The 22,193-nt window shown below is 29.9% G+C and overlaps 4 protein-coding genes across 8 annotated transcripts; 3 read left to right on the plus strand and 1 right to left on the minus strand.

Annotated features, from left to right (window-relative positions):
• Positions 1 to 2,517: 2,517 nt before the first annotated feature.
• Positions 2,518 to 8,355, plus strand: LOC106791604 (hemicentin-2-like). The gene is made up of 6 exons (XM_014757350.1): positions 2,518 to 3,003; positions 3,672 to 3,801; positions 5,443 to 5,642; positions 6,047 to 6,364; positions 7,039 to 7,539; positions 7,698 to 8,355. Exons 1-6 carry the CDS (start codon positions 2,628 to 2,630, stop codon positions 8,246 to 8,248), a joined length of 2,076 nt encoding a protein of 691 aa, XP_014612836.1. The 5' UTR covers positions 2,518 to 2,627; the 3' UTR covers positions 8,249 to 8,355.
• Positions 8,356 to 9,552: 1,197 nt separating this feature from the next.
• LOC106791614 lies at positions 9,553 to 10,874 on the plus strand. Its single transcript, XM_014757394.1, has 3 exons — positions 9,553 to 9,950; positions 10,143 to 10,224; positions 10,318 to 10,874. Exons 1-3 carry the CDS (start codon positions 9,882 to 9,884, stop codon positions 10,656 to 10,658), a joined length of 492 nt encoding a protein of 163 aa, XP_014612880.1. The 5' UTR covers positions 9,553 to 9,881; the 3' UTR covers positions 10,659 to 10,874.
• LOC106791613 (patched domain-containing protein 3-like) lies at positions 10,679 to 16,423 on the minus strand. Of its 2 annotated transcripts, none has more exons than XM_014757392.1 (12): positions 16,145 to 16,423; positions 14,976 to 15,222; positions 14,820 to 14,890; positions 14,330 to 14,542; positions 13,184 to 13,761; positions 12,457 to 13,080; positions 12,221 to 12,351; positions 11,764 to 11,919; positions 11,403 to 11,673; positions 11,209 to 11,330; positions 10,927 to 11,098; positions 10,679 to 10,839 (listed from the first exon to the last, which is right to left on the minus strand). In XM_014757392.1, exons 1-12 carry the CDS (start codon positions 16,246 to 16,248, stop codon positions 10,814 to 10,816), a joined length of 2,715 nt encoding a protein of 904 aa, XP_014612878.1. In that variant the 5' UTR covers positions 16,249 to 16,423; the 3' UTR covers positions 10,679 to 10,813. The 2 variants fall into 2 exon arrangements, with proteins under 2 accessions (XP_014612878.1, XP_014612879.1); XM_014757393.1 differs by having other exon boundaries at positions 10,908 to 11,098.
• Positions 16,424 to 16,517: 94 nt separating this feature from the next.
• LOC106791605 lies at positions 16,518 to 22,022 on the plus strand. Of its 4 annotated transcripts, XM_014757354.1 has the most exons (4): positions 16,518 to 16,612; positions 20,232 to 21,136; positions 21,339 to 21,593; positions 21,743 to 21,869. In XM_014757354.1, the coding sequence occupies exons 1-4, from the start codon at positions 16,608 to 16,610 to the stop codon at positions 21,781 to 21,783; spliced, it is 1,206 nt and encodes a 401-aa protein (XP_014612840.1). In that variant the 5' UTR covers positions 16,518 to 16,607; the 3' UTR covers positions 21,784 to 21,869. The 4 variants fall into 4 exon arrangements, with proteins under 4 accessions (XP_014612840.1, XP_014612837.1, XP_014612838.1 ...); XM_014757351.1 differs by having other exon boundaries at positions 21,339 to 22,022; XM_014757352.1 differs by lacking the exon at positions 16,518 to 16,612 and adding an exon at positions 18,472 to 18,550 and having other exon boundaries at positions 21,339 to 22,022.
• The last annotated feature ends 171 nt before the right edge of the window (positions 22,023 to 22,193 follow it).

Consider the following 22,193-nt stretch of genomic DNA (forward strand, 5'->3'; position numbering starts at 1 on the left):
TAAAATGAAATGAAATGAAATGAAATAAATTTATAAGAAACTAAATATACTTATTTCTTCTCGTATATAAATAATTTGAAATTCAAATCTTATATTGGTATAGCGTCACCCGTAAATATGACGCAAACATTACTTTCATTTGTCGTCAATATCTTATTTCAAAAAGAAGAGATAATTACACTTAAGAAATTATACTTATTAATATCTTATTAATATCTTATTAATGTTTCTAATATTATATCAAAAATTGAATATACTTTCCAATTAGAAAGTTGTAGAAAATTTATACAACTTTGATAAATGTTGTTTCGATATTTTTCTGATAATTGTACTTTCCAAATCGATTCGCTCGAAGGAGAAAAAAGGTAAAAGCATTTTATAAATGACTTTTCCGTCTCCGGATAGTGGTGTCATTAAGCGAAAGATTACTTCGACGAAGTGCTTATCGCGTTTCGCTATGCGACGATGACGATGATGACGACAACAACAACAACGACAACAACGACAACGACGACGATGATGCGGTAGTTGCATGGTTCGATGCACCCGGTGCTTTTTACGCTACTTCATTCACGAGCACGAGGTACCACTTTAAGAAAGGAAGACTAGAATCGCATGACAATTTTCTTATAAAATGAATTTTTATGAATGTAAATCCTCTTCTGTTCGTCGCGATGTTTCTCATACTTTAGAAAAAAAAAAACGTTGTTTTATTTTCTATAACAACAGGTTTGCCATGCTTCTCTTTTACATAAATCGTTGAATCGAACCAACTAATATAGTTCGTAATTTTGTAGGATGTATATGTAAGTTATTTGAAATTAAAATCATATCTAATCAAAAATCGGAATTACTATGCATCGTTTAATTTGAAAATATTAAAGATATTAAAATAGTTAATTGGATTGTAAGTATTTTATAAAATTGATAAAATAATGTACCGTAAGATTGATAATGAAAGATAATGTTCGAAGTTAATGACTACAAAATATTTATAAGGGTCTGACAATTGGTTTTTTTGTTTTTTTTTTCTTTTTTCAAATTGTGCCATTGAAAATTAACTATTATAATAAAATACTCGAGATGCCGATTATTCCGCTAACACGTGATCTGTAATATTATTTTACATTAGATATGATTATAATTGCAAATAATTCTTACTATATAAATATGGAAACCATAACAATTCTGGTATTAATTTAAACAAGAAAAAATATGTTACGAGTACTTATTAGATATAAAAATTATAATTCATTCGATGCCTTGATATTAAATAGATTGCATCAAAATCGTTACTTTTTATTCGACAATTGTCAGAAAAATGGACCATAGTCCTAGAAACTAATTGAAAATTATATCGAAAATTAACAGACGTACGATTATTACTTTATTGATAAATATTAAATTTGTATATTTATTGAACAATTAATTATATAATAATAATAATAATAACATAATTATATAATAAATAATAACAATTATTGAATCAATTGTTATACATCTAATATAATATGATTAATATATAAATTACGATTCAGAGTTCATGAAAATGTTTTTTACGTTTAAATTATTTGTTCAGATATTTTATGAATAGATACATAACATACTACGTTACTTTATACATATGTAGAAAGAGTGATAAAATAAAGGGACTATTGTAAGAGTGGAGGAGAGGCCCCTTCGTAGAAGAATAAAAAAGTAAAGAAGGAGAAAAGAAAAGAAAAGAAAAGAAAAAACATAAATCGTTAGAATGGTCGCAACGTGGCGCCTGGGAAAGGCGCGTTGCTTAGGTCTTATGTTAGAGAAAAAGACGCTTGGCTAGCGCGAAATAAAGGAAAATATAGAACAGATGGGCGGCCAAACTTGGCGTACCGTGGCATAATGATAACACGCTCGAATAATAAGGATAGCGGGAGAGGATACAGGGTTGGATACGCACGCGTGCCTCCGCCGTTTGGGGCCCGTCTTCCGCTTCCATTCCAACAAGTATGGTGGTGGGGTGGTGGTGGTAATGGTGGTGGTGGTGGTGGTACACTATGCTTCTAACCACGACTAACATAGTTCAGTCTTGTCTAGAGAACACGACCGACAACATTTATCATTTTTTAACGTAGATATCATTTTTGTAATCACATTTATCATAACAACGTTTAATATTTTGTTATTTAAATTTGTTTAATCGAAAACAAACAAATGTAAAGTAAAGACGATTCACAATTTAAAGAAAAGAAAACCAACTCGCGCCAAATAATCGCGAATTATTTGAATTCAATATTTGTTTCTCTATTTTTCTTTTTATTTTTCAAAAGTGTCTCGTGTTTTATTCGTACAAAGGAGTTAGTGTATCCAATCAGTGAACTTGCTTATTATCTAGTTAAACTCGTTTAAATATATAATTTATATGTACGCGATTTATCTATAAAGATACGATCTCATATTTTTTTTATATTTATTATACGTTTACTTTTGTTGTTGTTTTTTTTTTAAATATCTATGCGAACACGATATATTTTATAATAATTGTTTTATTAATCATTGAGTGATATTTAAATAAACATGATTCGGATAATAGAATGAACAATAAACGGTGAAGTCGAAGTGGCGCGGTTTTCATCGTTCGAACGAAGATGAAATTCCCGCGCGTCCCTTCGACGATCCTTCGTTTAACGATCGTCATTGAAATTGCGATCGTCGTAAGGGCACAGCAAAGATTCAAGGAAGTACCGGCTATTTATCAAGAAGTATCGGCTGGTCACGATGTACAATTACCTTGTAAGGTGCAAGATAAAAAGGGACAGTGTATTTGGCAAAAGGATCGTAAACCTGTCGGAATATATCCGGACAAATACGAGTGGTTTAGTTTACGTAGTAACGATTGTACTCTTTTGATTAGAAGAGCATCTCTCGAATTTGACGATGGTTTTTGGGAGTGTCAAGTTACTTCCGGTGATTTTATGCGACAAGATGCATTGACATCATTACCTGCACGTCTACTCGTTCGAGGTATTAAACAAATATTTTTAATTACATTCCTAAGGATACAAGAATTATATTTATCTTCAATTAAAATTTCAATTGATGATTGATATAATACAGAAATTGTTTTGTATTATTTTCTTTTCTTTTTAATTATATAATAATTAAAAAAAGAAACATTAAATATCTCGGTTAATAAAATGTGTCTATTTCGAATTTGATAAGATTTAATAATAATCTTATAAGGGGTGAAATTAAACGATATTAAATTTACGCGCGAAATTTAAATCTATAGGAAAATAAGATGTTACGCTTCAATCGAATGCTGTTACACATGTTACACACACACATACATTAGCGATGAAATAAATGTTTTCTAAATTCACTTTAAATTCGTTCAAGACGGACAAGTTCGTGGTTCCGTTCTACTTTTACTGGTATCTTTTAAAGAATCGCATGTAATTGAAAATTCATGTTCGGTGAACGTTTAAATCTCTCGGACTACGAAAGACACACTTCCGTTATACGGAGATTGATGAATACTTTTTCAAAAGTAACCCAAAAATCTCGATAAGTAAGACAAATTACTGTTTTATCTGACTATCATACTACTTTTTAAATTAGATTATGGGTTAGACTTTATCAATAAACGTTTATTCATTTCTAATGCATAACAAACAAAATGATTGTTTCAGTTAAACCGAGAAAACCGAGTTTGGAGTACGGGGGTACGATTTTAAATACCTCCCTAACGTTGAGGGAAGGACAGGAAGTGACGATTTCCTGCGTATCTAGATATGGAAATCCGGTAGCCCTTATAAAGTGGTGAGTGAATAATAATAATAATAATAATAATAATATATAATAATACTTACCTTTGTTTTAATATTTTATTTTTAATCTATTAACTTTTATACATTATATCTCGTATTTGCCAATATATTGTTAATTTAAATTATTTGCTTAGGTATGTTTATATTTAATAGATTTGAAACAATTGTCTTTTCTTTACGATTTACGATTTATAAAAATAATTAACAAAATGATCGAATTATATTATATTATGTTATAATTCATTTAATAGCAATTATGTTGAATATTTTCAAACAATACTTGCAACATTCTTTTACACCATACTCTTATTCGTAATATTTAAATCTCTAGATTCGACAGTGACCGAAATGTTACAGAATAATCTAAAAGCTTAATGCTTTTCGAAGTAGTTAATCTTTTAAGTGTTCTTCGAGCGTTCCTTCAGACCATTAGCGAGACCCTCGAACATGCTTTTAAAGATACAACATTTTCTTCCTATGACGAATGCATCGAAGATAAAGGAAAGAAAATAAGTAAAAGTTTTGAAATAAAAATAAAACTCACAACGTGCTAATAGATTGATATTATTTTAAATTATACCATTAAACGTTGAGAGCTATTTGTAAAATTTGTCAAATCAATTTTTATACTTTTAATTGACGTGTTAAACACACGCGTCGTAATGTTTTTTCTTAGACGAATATAAAAGAATGTTAAGTGGTTGCATTTTCGCGGGGATGCAATTTAAACTTATAAACAGAAAAATATTATAAAAAAGAAAAAACTAATGTAAGATTTCTCTTTATTTCTTTTTTTCTTCTTCTAATAACAAGGAACACACATATTGATTATATTTGCATAGAAAAAAAATGTGACCGTAATTTATAGCAAAACCACGAAACGTTTTGCTTATACCGGACAAAGCAATTCTAGAGAGTTCGTCTCTTTGGTTTCACGGTCTAATGCATTTAGTTGCATCTTATTTGATTGTTCTTTGAAGATAATAGTACTAGAGAAATTGACGTTCATTTCTTTTATATATATATATTTATATATTTTCTTTTTGTATACAAGGTGTTTCATATTATGCGAAAAATATTAAATATTATACAAGATTATATAAAGAGACTATACATACGAATAAAGTTTATACAGTATGAATAATAAAAGCAACAGATAAATCAGAATCAATATAATTCATAATTTAATAAATAAATAAAGCAAAACTAAGCTCGATTAAAAATTATCATTATTAGTATTAATAATATCAATGCCTTTAGCAGTCAAAGAATTAATCTTTTTCTATGCCATTTAATATGAATAACCAAAAGAAGCATACAACTTAATATTTTCCACGTAGTATGAAACACCTTGTATATATATAATTATGTAAACGATCCTAGTGCTTAGAAAAAAAAGAAAAAAAAAAAAAAAATAGTAAAGAAAAGATAAAAGAAACAAAATTACGAGCATCGTTTCACGGTACTGTGGTGTTTCTCGGTCGAAATGGCAAAACGATTTAACGACGATAAAACCAAAGACGAGAATGATGATTTCTATAGTACGGTAGTGAATAATTTTCTTCTCGTTCTTTAGCTTTATGAATTATTTATTGATGGAAAAGAGAACGATCATCATCTTTCGTTGATACAGGTTCATAGGAGATGAGGAAGTCGAACCACTGAGAGAACAAATGAACGCCACCGAAGTGGATAATCCTAAAACTTGGGCAGCTCACAGTCTTTTACGGATTCGTGGTCGTCGAGAATATCATGGTCGAATGATTCGATGCATCACCATTCATCCATCTAGTCCAGTACCAGCTACTGCAGAATCTCAACTGAATATCCATTGTATGTTTACAATTTTTTATTCTTAAATATATCTACTACAAATGTACATAAATAATGCAATCTAGGTGTAGAGAAATTAATTGGTTGCCTTGATATATATTAAATACATTGCATCAAAATCTCATCGCATTTTGTTACGTCAAGAAAAAAAATTCGACAATTGTCTGAAAGATAAATTAAAATTTATCGAAGATAACGAAGACTATTTCGAATAATAACAACGTATATTGCATACGATTAATTTATAAATAAATATTAAATTATTTTGAAAAGAGGGCACACCGCGAATTATTTGCTACAATTAATATTTCAATGTTAATCAATTGTCTTGTCGTTGAAAATATTCGTTGAATTCAATGAATTATTACTTTTACTTGTTTTAACCACTTTTTTAAACGTTACAGATTCTCCAGAAGTGAGATTTCAAACGAGCCCTCGATGGCTGACAAGCTCGTTGGAGGATTCGGCGAGTTTTATGAATTTAAAATGTATTGCGGATGCTAATCCGAGTGCTATGATCAAGTGGTTCAAAGATTCGACTCCTATAAGTGACGATAATATTTTATTACTAACAGAGAACAGAACCAACAGTAATAACACCTCAACAATATCCGAATTGAGATTCGAACCGGTTAAGAGGGATGATGCTGGGCTTTATTCCTGCAAGGCTGTTAACATTATCGGTGAAAGCCCACAGGCTAATTATGCACTCGACGTTCAATGTTCGTACAAATTACAAGTACTTTTTTTTCCACGATATTTTCGAAATAAATCATTCAGTTTTTATTTACAATTTATTTTCGCGTTATCATCCTATCTAATCAAACCTATATAAATCAATTTGTTTTAATGCAAGTTCGTATATAAAATAACAAACGTTGTAGAATTACCAAACATATAATTGCATGTGAATATATCGTAGATATAGTTTCGATTTATGTAGATTAGATGTGAAAAGAATAACAAGAGGCCTATAGATGGTTGACAATTAGTTGTCGGAACGGTCATCATACAAAAGATTTGGTTTCAATTTATAGCCTATGGGAAAACTCGTATTGTATTTTTATGTTTTTATTCTGTAGGGCATTGTAATTATGTGCATAGATTATAAAGCTTTATATATATATATATATTCGTATATAGTCCATTGATCTATTATTTAGATATAATAATTAGGCGCCAAGTTATGCAGAAAGTTGTTACCCTTTGATGATCTCTATTGTTTTTTAATTAATTTCTTATAATTTCATAGATTTTTTTCTGCATAACTTACATATTAGTCTAATTGGAAAAAAAAAATAAATAGAAAATTTCTACGGGATATAATTATCGATAAGTATATTATTAGCGATGATATTTTTGTCTTGAATTTATTATTACATTGTTGTTCTAACAGTTGCACCACGAGCGAAAAGAATGGAAAATTCTAATGATAATGAAACCCTGATGGAGATAGAAGAAACAACACAACTTGGTTCAAACGTGGAAACGTTCGAATGTCCAGAATTTGAGGGTAATCCAATACCACGTTACAAGTGGATACATTTGCGTGGTGGTACAACCGAAAAGACTATTGAGAATCCAACTCGTGCTAAGGATTCTGGAAAACGTTTACGTCTGGAAAATGTCATGTGGTCGGACGAAGGGGAATATCGTTGTATAGCATTTAACATGATAAGTGGAACGAAAAGGGAAACGCCTAGCGATGTACGTTACATGTTACACGTTACCGGACCTCCAGAGATACAAGCCAGACCGTCCAGTTCCGGTAAGAATGGGACTTATGAGTCAATAGGATGGGCCGGTGAACCCGTGCATCGATTAAAGTCTCGCTTTTGTTCTCGACCACCACCTCGACTCGTTGCTTGGCAATGGGGGAGTTCTCATATTAGAGCAGGTAATATATACATTTTCAATTGTACAAGAGTTCAATAAAATTCATAAATTCAAATATATATATATTACAATGTTAATAAATTAATTTATTGAGAGACGTCCGAGTTATTATTAGATGAATTTTTGTAAGTTTGTTCAAATTTCTTATTTATTTTTTAGGTGAAAGCATACAACCAAAATACGAAGCGTTACCGTTAGAACCGATTATCGAAGATAAGATAGTAACGAATTGTTATTGGGCTAAATTGGAGATCAAAAATCTCCACAAAGAAGACTCACGTATGTATACTCTTTTAGTGGAAAGTGAAAAAGGTAGAGATTCGACGAATATCAAATTGATTATTCGCGATCCATCGGAAATGAAAGTGATCGCTGCCGCTTCGGCCATTGGTTTGTTGCTCCTACTCCTTTTGATATCGATAGGAATTTATTCAATGTTAAGAATAAAACAAAGACGGTATAGATGCGAAGAAGACGAAGGTAGTATAGCAGCTGATGCTCTTTATGGTAATAATGCTTCGATGGATCGTCAAAAAACAACAAAAAACTTATCGGTGAATAAAGGTTCTCCGAGTAAATCAACACAAGACGGAAATTTAGCAGTTCTATACGATTACGATCAAATAGCAAAACAAGCTCGAACTATGAGTCCAGAAGCATTGAAAGTCAGAAGGGCTCCGGCTGTTTTACAACCTCCCACAATGGTGTAATCGATTGAAACATTCGTTTTTTAAAGAAATTATTCAATAAATACGTTGTATGTTATATACATCTACTGTTGATTATATTATTAAGAGAACAATGAAAATTTTTAATGTAAAACGACTGCTATTATTTACAATTAAGTTTTTGTTTTTTAAAGAAAGACTTTATTAAGAGAAAGTACTTTTTATATATCAATGTACAAAGCAATATATATATATACATATGTCGTATATTTTTTGTAATCTATTGTCAACAATAAAGTTTCCCTCCGGAAATTATTGAAAATATATTTAAATGAAAAGGAATGATATTGATATAGGATTAATAATTGACATATCGCATATTTCGAATGCTAATTATAACATCGATTTCTTTGACGTTACAAATATTCGTCTATTAAATCAAAAAATACAGAAGTACATAGAAACTCACAAGTTCCATTTTTTATTTAATCAGATTCTTCTTCGTTACTACCGGACCACCAGTGGACAAAAGTAGGTACTTAACACGACAATGGTACAATACTATCAAAGAATACTGTATTATTTACTACAAAGAATACTGTGTATTCTTTGATAGTATATTGTAATAAAATTTTAAATAATTACATTTAATTTTTAATGTATAAACATGTGTGTGTGAATGCATTTATACATATATTTTAAAAAGTAGTCATTTAAGAAGTTCAAATAGAAGAAAATCTCATAGGTTTGTTGTTAACAAACAATGTTAAATAGTTATTAACATACTTTAAATATTAAATATTATATATATTATAGGTACATTTTACCCTCGCGAAGTCATCACTGCGCAGGGTACTGTATTCTGTTTATAAAAAAGGTACGAAGAACCTTTATTTCAAAAGAGTATTCTTTATATATTATTATATAGTATTTTATTCTATATTGATTTCGAAACGATTCCAAAATCTTTTTTTAATTCTTTCATATAATTGATATTTTACTATTTATCATAGTTACATTTATACATATCATTGATTTCTACTTAAGCATTTAAATAAATAGAACAGCTACATATCTTTCATACTCGCACGCATTTCATAATTTCGGATAGGAAATTATGAAATAAAAGTCTAGATTTTGTAATTTTAATTTTTGATTTATTTTGTGTTTTATATAATGTAAGATATGAATTTTTTAAAACATTAAACTAAACTAACAAATATTAAAATTATAGGAATCATCCCTGATTGATATAATATTTGTAAATAACTCGAATTACCATCAATCGATAATTTATAGTAAAATATCGATATGATTATATCGAAAGTGACTACAACGACATCTTTGAATTTCGATATGTTTATAACTATTAAGCCGGAAAACATACTTTGTATTTTTGTATTAAATTAATTATTGTGATATCTTGTGTATTTAATAATAACGTAATATATTGTTGCAGTGTTATTTATTAATTATAAAATTAATTATTAAAAGCAACATTATTAATGTTAAAAGCTACGAATCGTGATAAGATATTTTCTATTTACGTGTTGAATACGAATCATAACCTTAAAAAAACTAATTATTTAATATCAGTTCACGTGGTAATTAAATAAGTAATTATTTTTTAAACAAATTTTAATTATTTTAATCATTTAAACTCAAATCATTTATAATGGGTGAAAGAGGGCATTTTTTTCGTTCTCTGATATATCGTGTTTTTAGTAATTGGACAGCATTAAAAGTACGTATTTATTTCTATGATTTTTTATTTAAACAGTTGTTTTATATACTTTTTCGTATCTTTTTATATTAACTTTATAAATAATACTTTAATTTGTTAAAATAATAAACTATATAAAAATATATATATGTATAAATATAAACATATATGTATATGTATAAATAATAAGCTATATAAAAATTTTCATTTTAGTTAGCAGTTGAAAATGATATGGGAACCACAGCAGAGGTCCATCAATTTTGTCAATACGTTGCAAATATTTTGACTGAGACCGGTATATATATATTGCTATGTATATTCTAAAGTTAATATGTAAAATATTAAATATGCGATATCTCTTTAATAGATACTCTTTCTTTTTTTTTAGAGAATTTGTGTAAAAGTGAAGTTGAATGTATACTAGAAGATTACATGGAAGATGTATTTAATACCGAACTTCAAGATTTCAGTAGCCAGCAAATAGCCGATGAATTGTATACATTTTATTTTAACTACAAAGTAGGCAATGTAACGCAGGCCGAGTCAGAGCTTCAAAAATTACCACCGGTACAACCGTGGGTTTTACAACCAAATTTACTTACCCAAATTAATAAGAAACTTACTAAGATTGAAATTAGAAGTGATTCTTCTGAAAGCGATGAAAAAGAAGAAAGTATGGAGACTGAATTTTCTGGATGGACAGTAGTTAAGTCAGGGAGAAAAAAATAATCTTTAATGATTCGCTGATATTTGCACATTATAAATTTTTATTTTAAAAAAAGAAAGAAAGACATTTATACTATTATACTCTTAATATTCTTCTTGCATCGAAGTTACAGATAGTCAATTTCTTATTTATTCAGTCTTTGCAGTAGTTGAAATACTTAATTTTCTCGTCCACCTCCTGCATCTGTAAACAAAATTAATGCAAGTTAACAAAATGGTCGAAACTATAGAAACTTGTTATTAATATTTTACCATCGCTGTTGATTAATACCTTCTGCTTTGTTTGGTAAGTGAACAGTGTAATATCCATTAGCTTCTTTCATATCGCATTCCTTTGGAGTATTATTTGTTACTTTTCTTTCGTTTGGTCCCAATAGGCTTAAAATAATAGGTAAAAATAACAGTCCATGAAACAATCCGAATGCTACCACAGCAGTAAACAACTATAAAATAATAAAAATTTTATTTCTTTTGTCTTTCTTTTCTTTTTTTTTTGTAAGAATTTATATAATAATATTTTTTTCATGTAATGTATGTAAATATTAAATTGTACCTTAAAGAAGGTACTAAAGAGATATGCTTTACTAGAAGCTAATAAAATAAATGCAAGGAAAGTACTAAAGCCTCCATTAAAAACAGGTGGCCCGATAATCTTCAATGTTGCGATCGCACGCTCTGTGTAATAAAAAAATTTTTAATCGTTTACAAAAGATTCTCCGCTATAAATAGATACTCCAACACACATACCATTTTTGGAACCTGTTCTTCTTATAAATTCTAATCCTACGTGTGAAGCATAATCTACTGCTAATCCAATACAAAGTAGAACAAGAATACTAGATGAAATTTCAACAATCAATCCTAAAAAGTGCATAGAACCTAAAAGATCTATCAGTGTAAATATTACACAACTAATAACCCAAAATGATGCTAGTAAGTTTCTCAATAAAAGTATTGTTACTAATCCAATAGCTACTATTGCTAAACTCAAGTTCCTGATTAATTCTTCTCCGATTATCTGCAAAATAATAATGTTACTATAAAAATTCAAAATTCATATTTCATTAACCTTGTTAATGCTGACTATGAAAGATCATATTTCACTTACCTTGTTAGCTGACCATGATACATATTCTGGGGAATATATGACTACATGAGAATGAGACAAATTAGTGATCTCTATTAATTCACTCATAGATTGCATTGCTTTTATTTGATCCGATGTTCTATTAACAAGTACATGTTGTATTGGAATTCTAGAGGACTGAAGCATAAAAAGAAAGTTTAAGTATGCAATAAAATACAGTATACAGCAAAACAAACAATACTGAATGTTGCATATGAGCATTGTGCAAAGGGTTTAATCAGAATTCCATCAGAGATGTTACTTGCACATTTAAAACTCGTGCTGTACTGATGCAGCTTAATATGCGTTTCTGTCGTCACCTACCTATTATAATTTTAATATTCAGAACATATTTGTAATTTCAGTATTGTTTTTTATACTGCATACTGTATATATTAATCTTTACGAAAAGATAATTTTAATGAAAATAATTACATACCGTTATGTTATAATCATCAATAGGTAATTTGTCAAATTTAATATCTTTTATATGTGCTTGGCCTTCCATAGTTAGCAATAAATATTCCGTAAGGACACCATAATATTCATCCTTACTTTCAATATAATGTGCTATAGGAAAAATAGTATATATATATATATATATATATATATATATATGTACATACATTTATCAAAATGTTTTATCGAAACATATATTTTTTTCTAACAACGTACCTTTATTAGTATTATTCAACCACTTATCATATGCTATAAACCATGGATCCAAAATATGATTATTAATAAAAGAATTGTTCTTCAAAGTATCGACCAATCTAAATAAAGAATCACGATCTTCGTAATAGTCTACATCGGTAATATAAACGGCACCGTGTTTACCATATGCAGGAAAATATTCCTTTAGCTTCTCGTTAAAACGTATTGGATAAGAATCTTGATTTAAGTACAAGAGTGGATCGAAGTCTTGCTCCAACTGAAATATGGCCCAAATATTGACACACACGAGACACACCGTGATCGTTATTACGACAACTTTAACATAAGTTTTCATTAGAAACGGTCCGATGTAATTCTCGAAGATGATCTGTTGCAGATTTCGTTTACTGCATTCGTTACGTTTCCATTCCGATCTTGGCCGACAACAGCAGCCTTCTCTTTTATTTTCTAATCGTCTCTCATCGTATACCAAACAACTAACAAAAAAAGTCAATTCGAATATATATAGAAATAATATTCCCATAGTTGCAAACATGCAAAATGATTTGAGAAATGGCATCATTGTCGTCATGCCAATTCCAAAAGCAACTAAATTGGTAAAAGACGTCACAGTAATGGACATTCCTGTTAACAAACAAAAAAATACAAATTCGTGTAGGGGATTAAAACGATTATTTATATGATCTATTTAAAAGTATTAGCTTTATCATGATCATCATTAGCGTACCTGCGTGTTGAACAACTTTGGCGATACGCAATGGAATTTCTAGAGCTTTATCACTCTCCGATTGCATTTCAAGACTATGCATTATAACGAACATGTCGTCAACGCCAATGCCAAGTAAAAGAAACGGTAATACACGATGTAACGGCCCGTAAAAGTACCCTAAATAATAGCATACTCCGTAAGAAGATATCAATGCTTGACCAACAACGGAAACACCCATTAAGGAAAGGTACAATCTTTGCTCTATGGCATTACATTTGCCGATCATGAACAATACATAAATGGTAATTAATGATAATCCGCAACATAATATCGGCATGTTATTCATCATAACTTCATGTAAGACATCCTTAAAACTTCTCGATGAAACCGCATATATTTCCATGCCCAAAGGTAGACTACGATTTCCATTGAGTACACGCTCGATAAATTCCAATTCCCATTCGGGAGAATAAGGATTGGATTTTTTTAACATCCAATTCAATATCGTTGCTTTTGCAGATTTCACGTTATTCATTTCGTCGTATTCGATATCCGATAACAACGGTACGACATTGTGCAGTATGTGGTTTTTAGATCTGGACATAATGATATTTTGTTTTCTTTTTTTTAAACACGTCAAATTTTATTTAAAAGAAAAAAGCCGAGAAAGATTTCAATGCCAATATAATGATAGTAATATAAATATCTTTTATCGCGACAATTTGTTCAAACATTTTCTATATAATTTCGAAGAATTCAACAGAGAAAAATAGTAAAAAGAAATTCATGGTAATAGTTCAGTTTTTTAACAGTCTTTGCTTCCCAGTTTGCTAGCCATTTCACGTTCTAGTAATTTAATTCTTTCAAACTGTTAAATGATGATCGTTCAAATCAGAAAGGACGAATTATTTTATTCTAAGTCTAAGAATAAGAATTTTCTCATGAATATATATATGTATATATATATATATTAAAACCCTTATTAATTTTTATATAAAATACGCGTATATATGTTAATGTTTCAACAGTTTTCGAATGTTCACACGTAATTGCTTCAAAGTATTATTAGTATTATTGAAAATAATCTTCGCGAGTTGCATTGAATTTATTTTGATAACAAAACAAAAAAATAAATATGTAAAATAGCGCATATATTAAACTCACTTGTCTCTTACTGCCTTCGTGACGTCTCTCAATACTTTTTTTTTCGTTAACGCAGATATATCGTCTCCTTGCCAGAGTTTTAAAAGTGATTGATATATACATCCATCCTTCAGCATTGTTTGGTTCAAATTCTTCATTATTTCGTCGGAAAATTCGTAATTGTGTACATCTTCGAACAGCAAATGTTCATCCTCTTCGAACCACGTTAAAAAACTATTATAATGATAATAATAATAATAATGACGACAATGTTTCGTATTAAAAAATCGATAATATATCGTTCGATATTATTTACAATTATTTCTATCAAACGATACTTTTCGTATTTCAAATTGATATTTATTCTACAAGGATGATTATTCCTTCGCAATTAATTTCTTGGTAAAAATTAATTCGATGATATTATTTTTTCTCATCCAACTTATTGTGGATTTAAAGAAGATTTTGGTCGAAATAATTTAAAATATATACAGGACAGATATTCACTCACCTTGCGCACACGTCCTTCCATGTATGATTTTTCACCACTATATTTTTAACTTCGTTCTCGATTTCACTGATCTACGATTGTAAATTGTATATGTCACATACGAATAATACGTCTAATCAAAGAACGAAATTATATTATAGATCTTCTTTTATATACCGATTGTAACACTTCTGGTTCTAAAACGTTCGGTGCAGTAACGATGATACTTTCATATCTAAGATCATCCCTAAAATGTTTTTGAACCCAAAGTGCATCTGCTCGTACTTTCGAATTCATTGGCAAACAAAGTTCAACATCGTCTACTTCTTCTTTCCAAAATATCATTCCAGGACAACATATGCAATTGATGATCAAGGACACGATTAACCAAACCCATGGTTTATTTCCTATGCTTAGGCCAATTCTGAAATGAAAGTTATCTGGCCAAGTGATCTTTCGTATTATTTATAATTAATCTTTTCTTTTTCGAACGTATAAAAGTTCAATTATCTAAACACACATTCACACACGCAGACACGTTGAAGCATTGGTATGGATGAAGGATTATGTGTGTATGTGCTTTAAGAGTACGACGATTCATAGAACGACAAATTATCTTTAATTCGGTTAATTAAAATATGCTCTTGTACAACGAACTACGCCCTTAAACTTCAACATTATATATTTCTTATATATATATATGAATATAATTTATATAAATTTTATATTGAAAAAATATCGTCGATCTCTTTCAAAATAATATTCATTCCTTCGTCCAAGTCTCTCTAAAGTTCCGTCAAGGAATTGAAATTCATGACAATTTACTTGTTAAAGTTCTTCGTATATCTAAGTATCATTATGTTCAGTCTCTTATCGTTAGATTCAAACACTTTTAAACGATATTACGTTATAAGAAATATTCATCAATTTTATTATTAATTATTTATCATTATAGTAATAAGCTATCGTAACAAATGCATCTCACTTCGTGATAGATTAAAAACGTAATTTCTAAGTTAATGTATGCTATTAGAAACTTGTTTTAAAAAAGACACACACACACATGGTATTCATTAGATAATATATGAAATTAAATAAAAAGAACTAATTTTGTGACTTATCGTATAAGAATAATATCTAGGACAAACATTATAATATCTTTTTATAATGTTAAATTGTATGTAAAATCTGAATAATTTAAATTTATAATAAAAACAGGGTCACACGACGGATTATGAATGCATCGTATCAACGTATCTAACTCGTCTTTCTTTCAAAGACAAAAAATAAAAAAAATATAAATGATAATTCTAAAGATTAATTTTTTGAAAATCATTTAAACTCACCGATAAAATAATTGATCGGGATTTAAGTGAATATCAATAATTGATTTTTTCAAACGTTTCCATATTAGATTAATGGTCGAACTCTTGGTAGAATCATTTTCCATGATGGCATCCAATACGCGTAACCAATGGCTACTATTGTTCGTTCACTCTTTCGTTCACTCTTTCGTGTCGAAATGTTGACTGAAGAGTAACACGAATTTTAACGGGAGTAAAACACACGAGAGCAACCACGATGGGCATGCATGTGACGAACTACGACGACGACGACGACGACGATGGAAGTAATCTACTACAATTATATAACTCTCGCGTTAGTCTCTCTCTCCTCTCTTTCATCTTCTTTTTTCTTTCTTCTTCTATTTCTCTCGCGTTTCATTCCTACGGACGTTGGTTGCTGGGTCTCCTATCCCGTACCCCCTGAAGAGGATTCAACGCGAGAATTAATAACTACGTGTATATAATGATGTAAGATTTATATTATGTCCATTATTTCATTTGGTTTTTTTAATGAGGTATAATGATATAGAATTTACAAAAAAAAAGAAAAATCTTTAAGTATCTAATATAATCGTGTCAATTAATAATTAATATTCGTCGTGTTTTTTGTGTATTACTTTAAACGTCGTAATTTCCAAATCACAAGACTGTAAATGACCATCCCCGGTTTGTCTTTGCGTTGCTTATATGTATTACTGTCAAAGCCGGAAATCAGTCATTGCAAATAATTCCTCGGGATTACTATGAATGCAAAGAGTCTTCAGACGAAGTCGGAAATTGAAAACTTCTTCCAGTTTTTCCTAGGAATCGAACATAATACTTTGATATTCTATAGAGAATATCAAATTACTATTTGAACAACGTTGAAAAGAATACATTTTCAAGCACAAACACACACAGCTACAGGCAATAAATTTAGCATGTAAAGTTCAGAAAATGACAGAGAATTCAATGCTGTAATTTGTGCATCTTTGCAATTTCTATGAAAAGTTTTGGTAAATATTTTTTATACTAAAAGTAAATAGATTTTAATAATACTTATATTAAATTAAAGTACACTCTTTTTTCTACGCGTAGAATACTATATCGAGTTATAAATTAATTCGCAAAGATTCGTAAAATGTCAGAGAATGCAATGCTGTAAATTTTTCCTACTTTGCCATTTCTTTGAAAAGTTTCGGCAAATATTTTTTATACTTAGAGCAAGCGGATCTCAATGATTTTTATATTAAAATAAAGTGCACTCTTTTAGCTACACGTAGAGTACCATTTTTCGCGTAGTAAATCAATCTGCAAGGGTTCATAAAATGGCAAAGAAAAGTTGGCGGATTAGGCAATGTGAATGATGCCTAAAACTAGGCATTGTTAACATTGCCGGGGGAGGTTTGGAACCTAGGCCGGCACCTAAAACGACACCTTGTAGTTTGGGATCGTAGTACGTGGATCGGTCAGTTTAAATCCTATTCGCATTTGTCCTCATTTATATCGTTTATGGAGGTTAAGCAAATCTCTAAATCCGCGTTATTCATCGATGAAAGATCAAATATATACAGTGAATTCGCTGTATAATACACGTCAAAGAAAAGGAAGTAGGTCTTTCGCGGCAAGTAACCGTTATTTGGTTACTGCATTGTCAAACAAACTATTTTCATTCGTTTATCTCGCGAACTACTATGATTCCTTTCCTTCTACTCTTGTTGTAAATGCACTTTACTTATTGTCATTAAGTGTATTTACTTATATAATTTTCACAACAGTTATACCATTCACGGAACAAATCATTATTCAAGAATTTTGAACAAATTGAAATATTGATTTTAGTCAAACAATTCAGAACATTGTAATCATTTTTTAACAAATACTTTTAACGTTAAACTTATCGATACATCGTATATATATTTATTTCTCTACCTTTGCAAACAAAACAAAAAAAAACAATACATATACTTTAATATATAAATATGATTTTTTAGTCTCTCAATTGGATAACGAATAATATATTTCCTTTGAAATTAATAATATGTATTTTATGCAAATTACAGGATACGTGCATTTGACCTTAAATGGTAAATTTTAACATTAATAATAGTAATCCTTCATATTATTAAAAGATAATATATACGCGAATAATGATTTATTCTAATAGGGTAAATAACAATTAACGTGTTTCAAACAGTGAACTTGATTAACGTAACATTAAACTTTAAACGTGCATGCAACAGGTGATGTAAAAGTAAAGAGGGGGGACGTGTGGCTAGTAAAGTAGGGGGGTTTCGTAGCGAATGCCTTTCTCATTATCTGTGGATCCTCTCAGTTTTCCTGGTCCCTTTCCAACCGATGGACGAATTATAATACTCACCTCGTATTTATCACACTATTCATGGTCAACCATTGAAATAACGTAAGGTGTGTGTGAAGATCAAGAGTTTAATAAATATTATCATAATAATAATAATAATAATAAAAATAACAGTTTAAACGGTGGGTGTTCATTTAAAAATTTTTCACGGTTCGTTATTCTTCAATCGTGAGATTATCTGCACGAAACAACGTAAGTTAACAGGGCCTCTTTTTTTTTCTAAATACTTTTATGAAATAATCGCAAAAAAAAAAACAGAAAAGAACAAATTTGTATTGTAACAAAAGAAAAAAAAATAATCCATTTCCATTCCGGAAGGAGGACACGAATCAGTCGTGAAAGTTGTTTTTGCATTTGGTTTTATAAATCTTTACTCAATTTCGGTCGAGCGTTGAATTAGTAATGAATTAACGGTTTTTAGAAAGCCATCATAGCCATCTAGAAACGAATACGTCAGAATGCATTATCCAAGAGAGAGAGAGAGAGAGAGATGGAAAGAAATCATTATATCATTAGATAAAATATACATTCGTTATTTGTTAATTAATCACAGGTGCAATTCATCGTTAAATTCGATGAACAAATAAAACGTCTACGCAAGTGTGTGTTTCAAAAGATCAATCTATTAAAAAATATCTTTTATCTTTTTTTTTCTTTTATTTTTTCCCTGTAGTTTTTAATATTTTTTTTTACAGATATATTCGTGCAACGTAGTAGAAAAAAAAGGTACAGTAACGTTTGCACGGGACCACCGTAATCTTCTTCCTTTTTCTTTTTTCTTTTTTTGGTTCACCATGATAGCATACTTTCGTTTGGGCGTGAAACAATCTTCGTGAATTGACCTTGTGTCTCTTGTTGCCGTGACCATAACCATAACCATAAACGGCTTAATTTCAGCGGTCAACACTCTCTCTCGAATATTAGGACGACTTTCTTTCCCGTTTAGAACATTTGTAATCATCGATTGTTCGAACGTGTGTGTTCTAATCTAATCGTGATAAAATACAAACAAAAACGTATATCTTTTATTTATTATTTTTTTAATTAATTACGTTTAGTAATTATGTAATGTATTATATGTTAATTAAATTTCTTAAAGTTAATAAAACATGACCCAAGGGTAAGGAAAATTGCTATACTTCGTACCCCTCACCCTGCCTTTTAAGGGGAGGAACATTTTTTCGAATATTTTTATTAAATCGTACGAATCAAATATATTCAAAATTTATATCATTAAATAATATTATAATATATATATATATTTTTTTTTATTGAATCGTACGAGAATTCAAATAATAATTTCAATTAATAATTTAAAAGATTTGAAATCAAAAATTCAAATAAAATAATATGTACAATTGTTGCATTAAAGATAACATTTTAAATATATTATATATTTAATAAATACGGAGCAGCACATCCGCAAATGCTTTATTGTTCCTGGATTATTAAACATGAAACGGTGTAAGTGGAACAGTACAACATAATAACGCTGAAGTTATACGTTCGGTCAAACGCCATTCTAATCGGCTCGTATAAAATCTATTTAAAATTATCGATTAATAAGATAGTTGTAGTAGTAACTATTTTTATAAATATAATTATATTATCGTTTAATTTGTGTATATCAAAAAACATTTCAATTTACGATATAAAGTAAACGAAAAAATCATTTATGTCTTTTAATAGAATTTTAATTACAATTTTGTATATAATTTTTGTTTGTAGATCAATCATGAAAGGTATAACAATTATTATCGTTATCCTAGTTATTGGAATTACTCGAGCACAACTCAATTACGAAGGTAATCCGTTGACCGAAAATACCGAATACACGGCCGAGGAATCGGAATTTTCATCGAAAGTTGTTAAACCATCGATTAACGGACCACAAAAATTGTATCCGATATTTCGCGAAAGTAAGGATGTTATTTCAAAGGATACGAAATTAGAAGATGAGGAATCCGATCGAGACGTTTCGTTAACAAACTTCGATCAAACTGAAACATCAGAGTTGGTTAATATTGCATCGGCTCGTGAACTTCCGGATAATGTTTATAACAAAGTGCAACAATCTCAGATAATTCAACCTGTAACTAATACGGTCAAGACACCTGCAGAAATAGCGTTGAACACGTTTCTCAATTCCAAAACACCTGAGGAGTCTCGATTATCTTTGGATTATTTTTTACAAAACAATCAATCACCATCAACGTCCAATAACGTTATTTCGTTAAATCAAAAACAACCGATACAAATTGTATCTCATAATAATCAACAAATTCAACGACAACAACAACAATCAGTGACAAATCCTATACAAAAACAATTGTTTTATCAGCCTCAAAATGTATTGCAAATACCTGGACAAACTTATGATTATACTGCACACTATGCGGCCAATTCTCAGATATTGCAACCTTCTCAGATTGTTCAAACGAGTCCAGTGATATCAAATCCAACTGCATTGCAACAATCGTCTATTTTTTCTGATCCCCTTGAAATGATTCAATCAAGAAACGATATTGTTTCTCCAATGATGTGGCGTCAACGTAACAGGTGGATTCGTGGTCAACCATATCCCTTTGCTCAGCCTAGAATTGGTGGTGTTTTTTCTAAAGGTCCTATCGTAGGTAAGATAAATCTAAAATGTTTGATTAAAAAATCAATTAGATCGAGTTTGTTCTCAAAACGTTTAATTTTTTAACGTGAAATCTAACTTGGTTATTTGGTGAACCAAATTTACAAATATAACACGTATTAGTAATTTAAAAATCGTAAAAATCATTTCTTTGAAAATAATACAAAGTTTGATCATTCTTTGTTCGAACATAGGACCGTTTCCACCACGTAAAGGTCCAGTCGAATTAATTTACACTAAACCACCACCACCTGGATATCATCATCGTGGTCCACCATCTCACGGACCACCCAGTGAAGACGCCAGTGCTTGGTTTCCTGATGCGAATAATCCACCCCCACCAGGGGATATATATTATTCTCAATTATACGCTCAATCTTACGATCCCAATTATTACAATTACATAGCCAAAACTGGTAAAATCAAGCCCCATCTTTATGGTAAATTAGGTAAGTATCCTGAACACGAGGACGGTGGAATTTGGGCGGAACTTTATCGTGGCTTTACTAAACACGGTTTAAAAAATATCATGACACCGGGTTTCCTATTGGGTATGACACTGCCAATGATCACTGCCATGCTTATGGCATTTGTACAGAAACGATCTTTCGGAAGATACGATTCGAGAAATCTTCATGACTTAGATCATTTTCAAGAATATTTACAACGTCTACAACGAGCAATGGAATGTTATGAAAGAAAGAGAAGAAAAACTGGTGAAGTTACGACAGATGAGTGTTGAAAAGCCGCTACTCGGAGTAAGTAGCCGTTCATTGACCGAGACCCAGTGACAATCCGTCTCTTACCTATTACTTTTTATTTTTCTAACGTATTAATATCACATCGTTAGATATATTTTATATATATTTAGATATAATACTTAGTGCCTTGAATAAATATTATTTATTCTCTTTTTTTTTTTGTTTTTTTTTTTTTTTAATGTTCCCCCTTTTTTCTTAAAAAAAGGTGTGGCAATATATATGAATACTTATAGTTATTTTAAAAAGGCACAGAAATTCATTTCTATACTTAATACTTCATATATATAT

Source organism: Polistes canadensis, unplaced genomic scaffold (genome assembly GCF_001313835.1).
Source record: "Polistes canadensis isolate GaletaPanama2010 unplaced genomic scaffold, ASM131383v1 scaffold_325, whole genome shotgun sequence".
Taxonomy (NCBI): Eukaryota; Metazoa; Arthropoda; class Insecta; order Hymenoptera; family Vespidae; genus Polistes; species Polistes canadensis.

Coding starts and splice junctions, on each gene's coding strand:
- LOC106791605 (XM_014757351.1), top strand. Junction 21,137..21,338: donor TTCTAAAGGTCCTATCGTAG/GTAAGATAAATC, acceptor GTTCGAACATAG/GACCGTTTCCACCACGTAAA.
- LOC106791604 (XM_014757350.1), top strand. CDS start 2,628: ATGAAATTCCCGCGCGTCCCTTCGACGATCCTTCGTTTAACGATCGTC. Junction 3,004..3,671: donor TGCACGTCTACTCGTTCGAG/GTATTAAACAAA, acceptor TGATTGTTTCAG/TTAAACCGAGAAAACCGAGT. Junction 7,540..7,697: donor GAGTTCTCATATTAGAGCAG/GTAATATATACA, acceptor TTTATTTTTTAG/GTGAAAGCATACAACCAAAA.
- LOC106791614 (XM_014757394.1), top strand. CDS start 9,882: ATGGGTGAAAGAGGGCATTTTTTTCGTTCTCTGATATATCGTGTTTTT. Junction 9,951..10,142: donor GTAATTGGACAGCATTAAAA/GTACGTATTTAT, acceptor TTTTCATTTTAG/TTAGCAGTTGAAAATGATAT. Junction 10,225..10,317: donor AAATATTTTGACTGAGACCG/GTATATATATAT, acceptor CTTTTTTTTTAG/AGAATTTGTGTAAAAGTGAA.
- LOC106791613 (XM_014757392.1), bottom strand. CDS start 16,248: ATGGAAAATGATTCTACCAAGAGTTCGACCATTAATCTAATATGGAAA. Junction 14,543..14,819: donor TGGAAGGACGTGTGCGCAAG/GTGAGTGAATAT, acceptor TCATTATAATAG/TTTTTTAACGTGGTTCGAAG. Junction 10,840..10,926: donor CTTACCAAACAAAGCAGAAG/GTATTAATCAAC, acceptor TTTTGTTTACAG/ATGCAGGAGGTGGACGAGAA.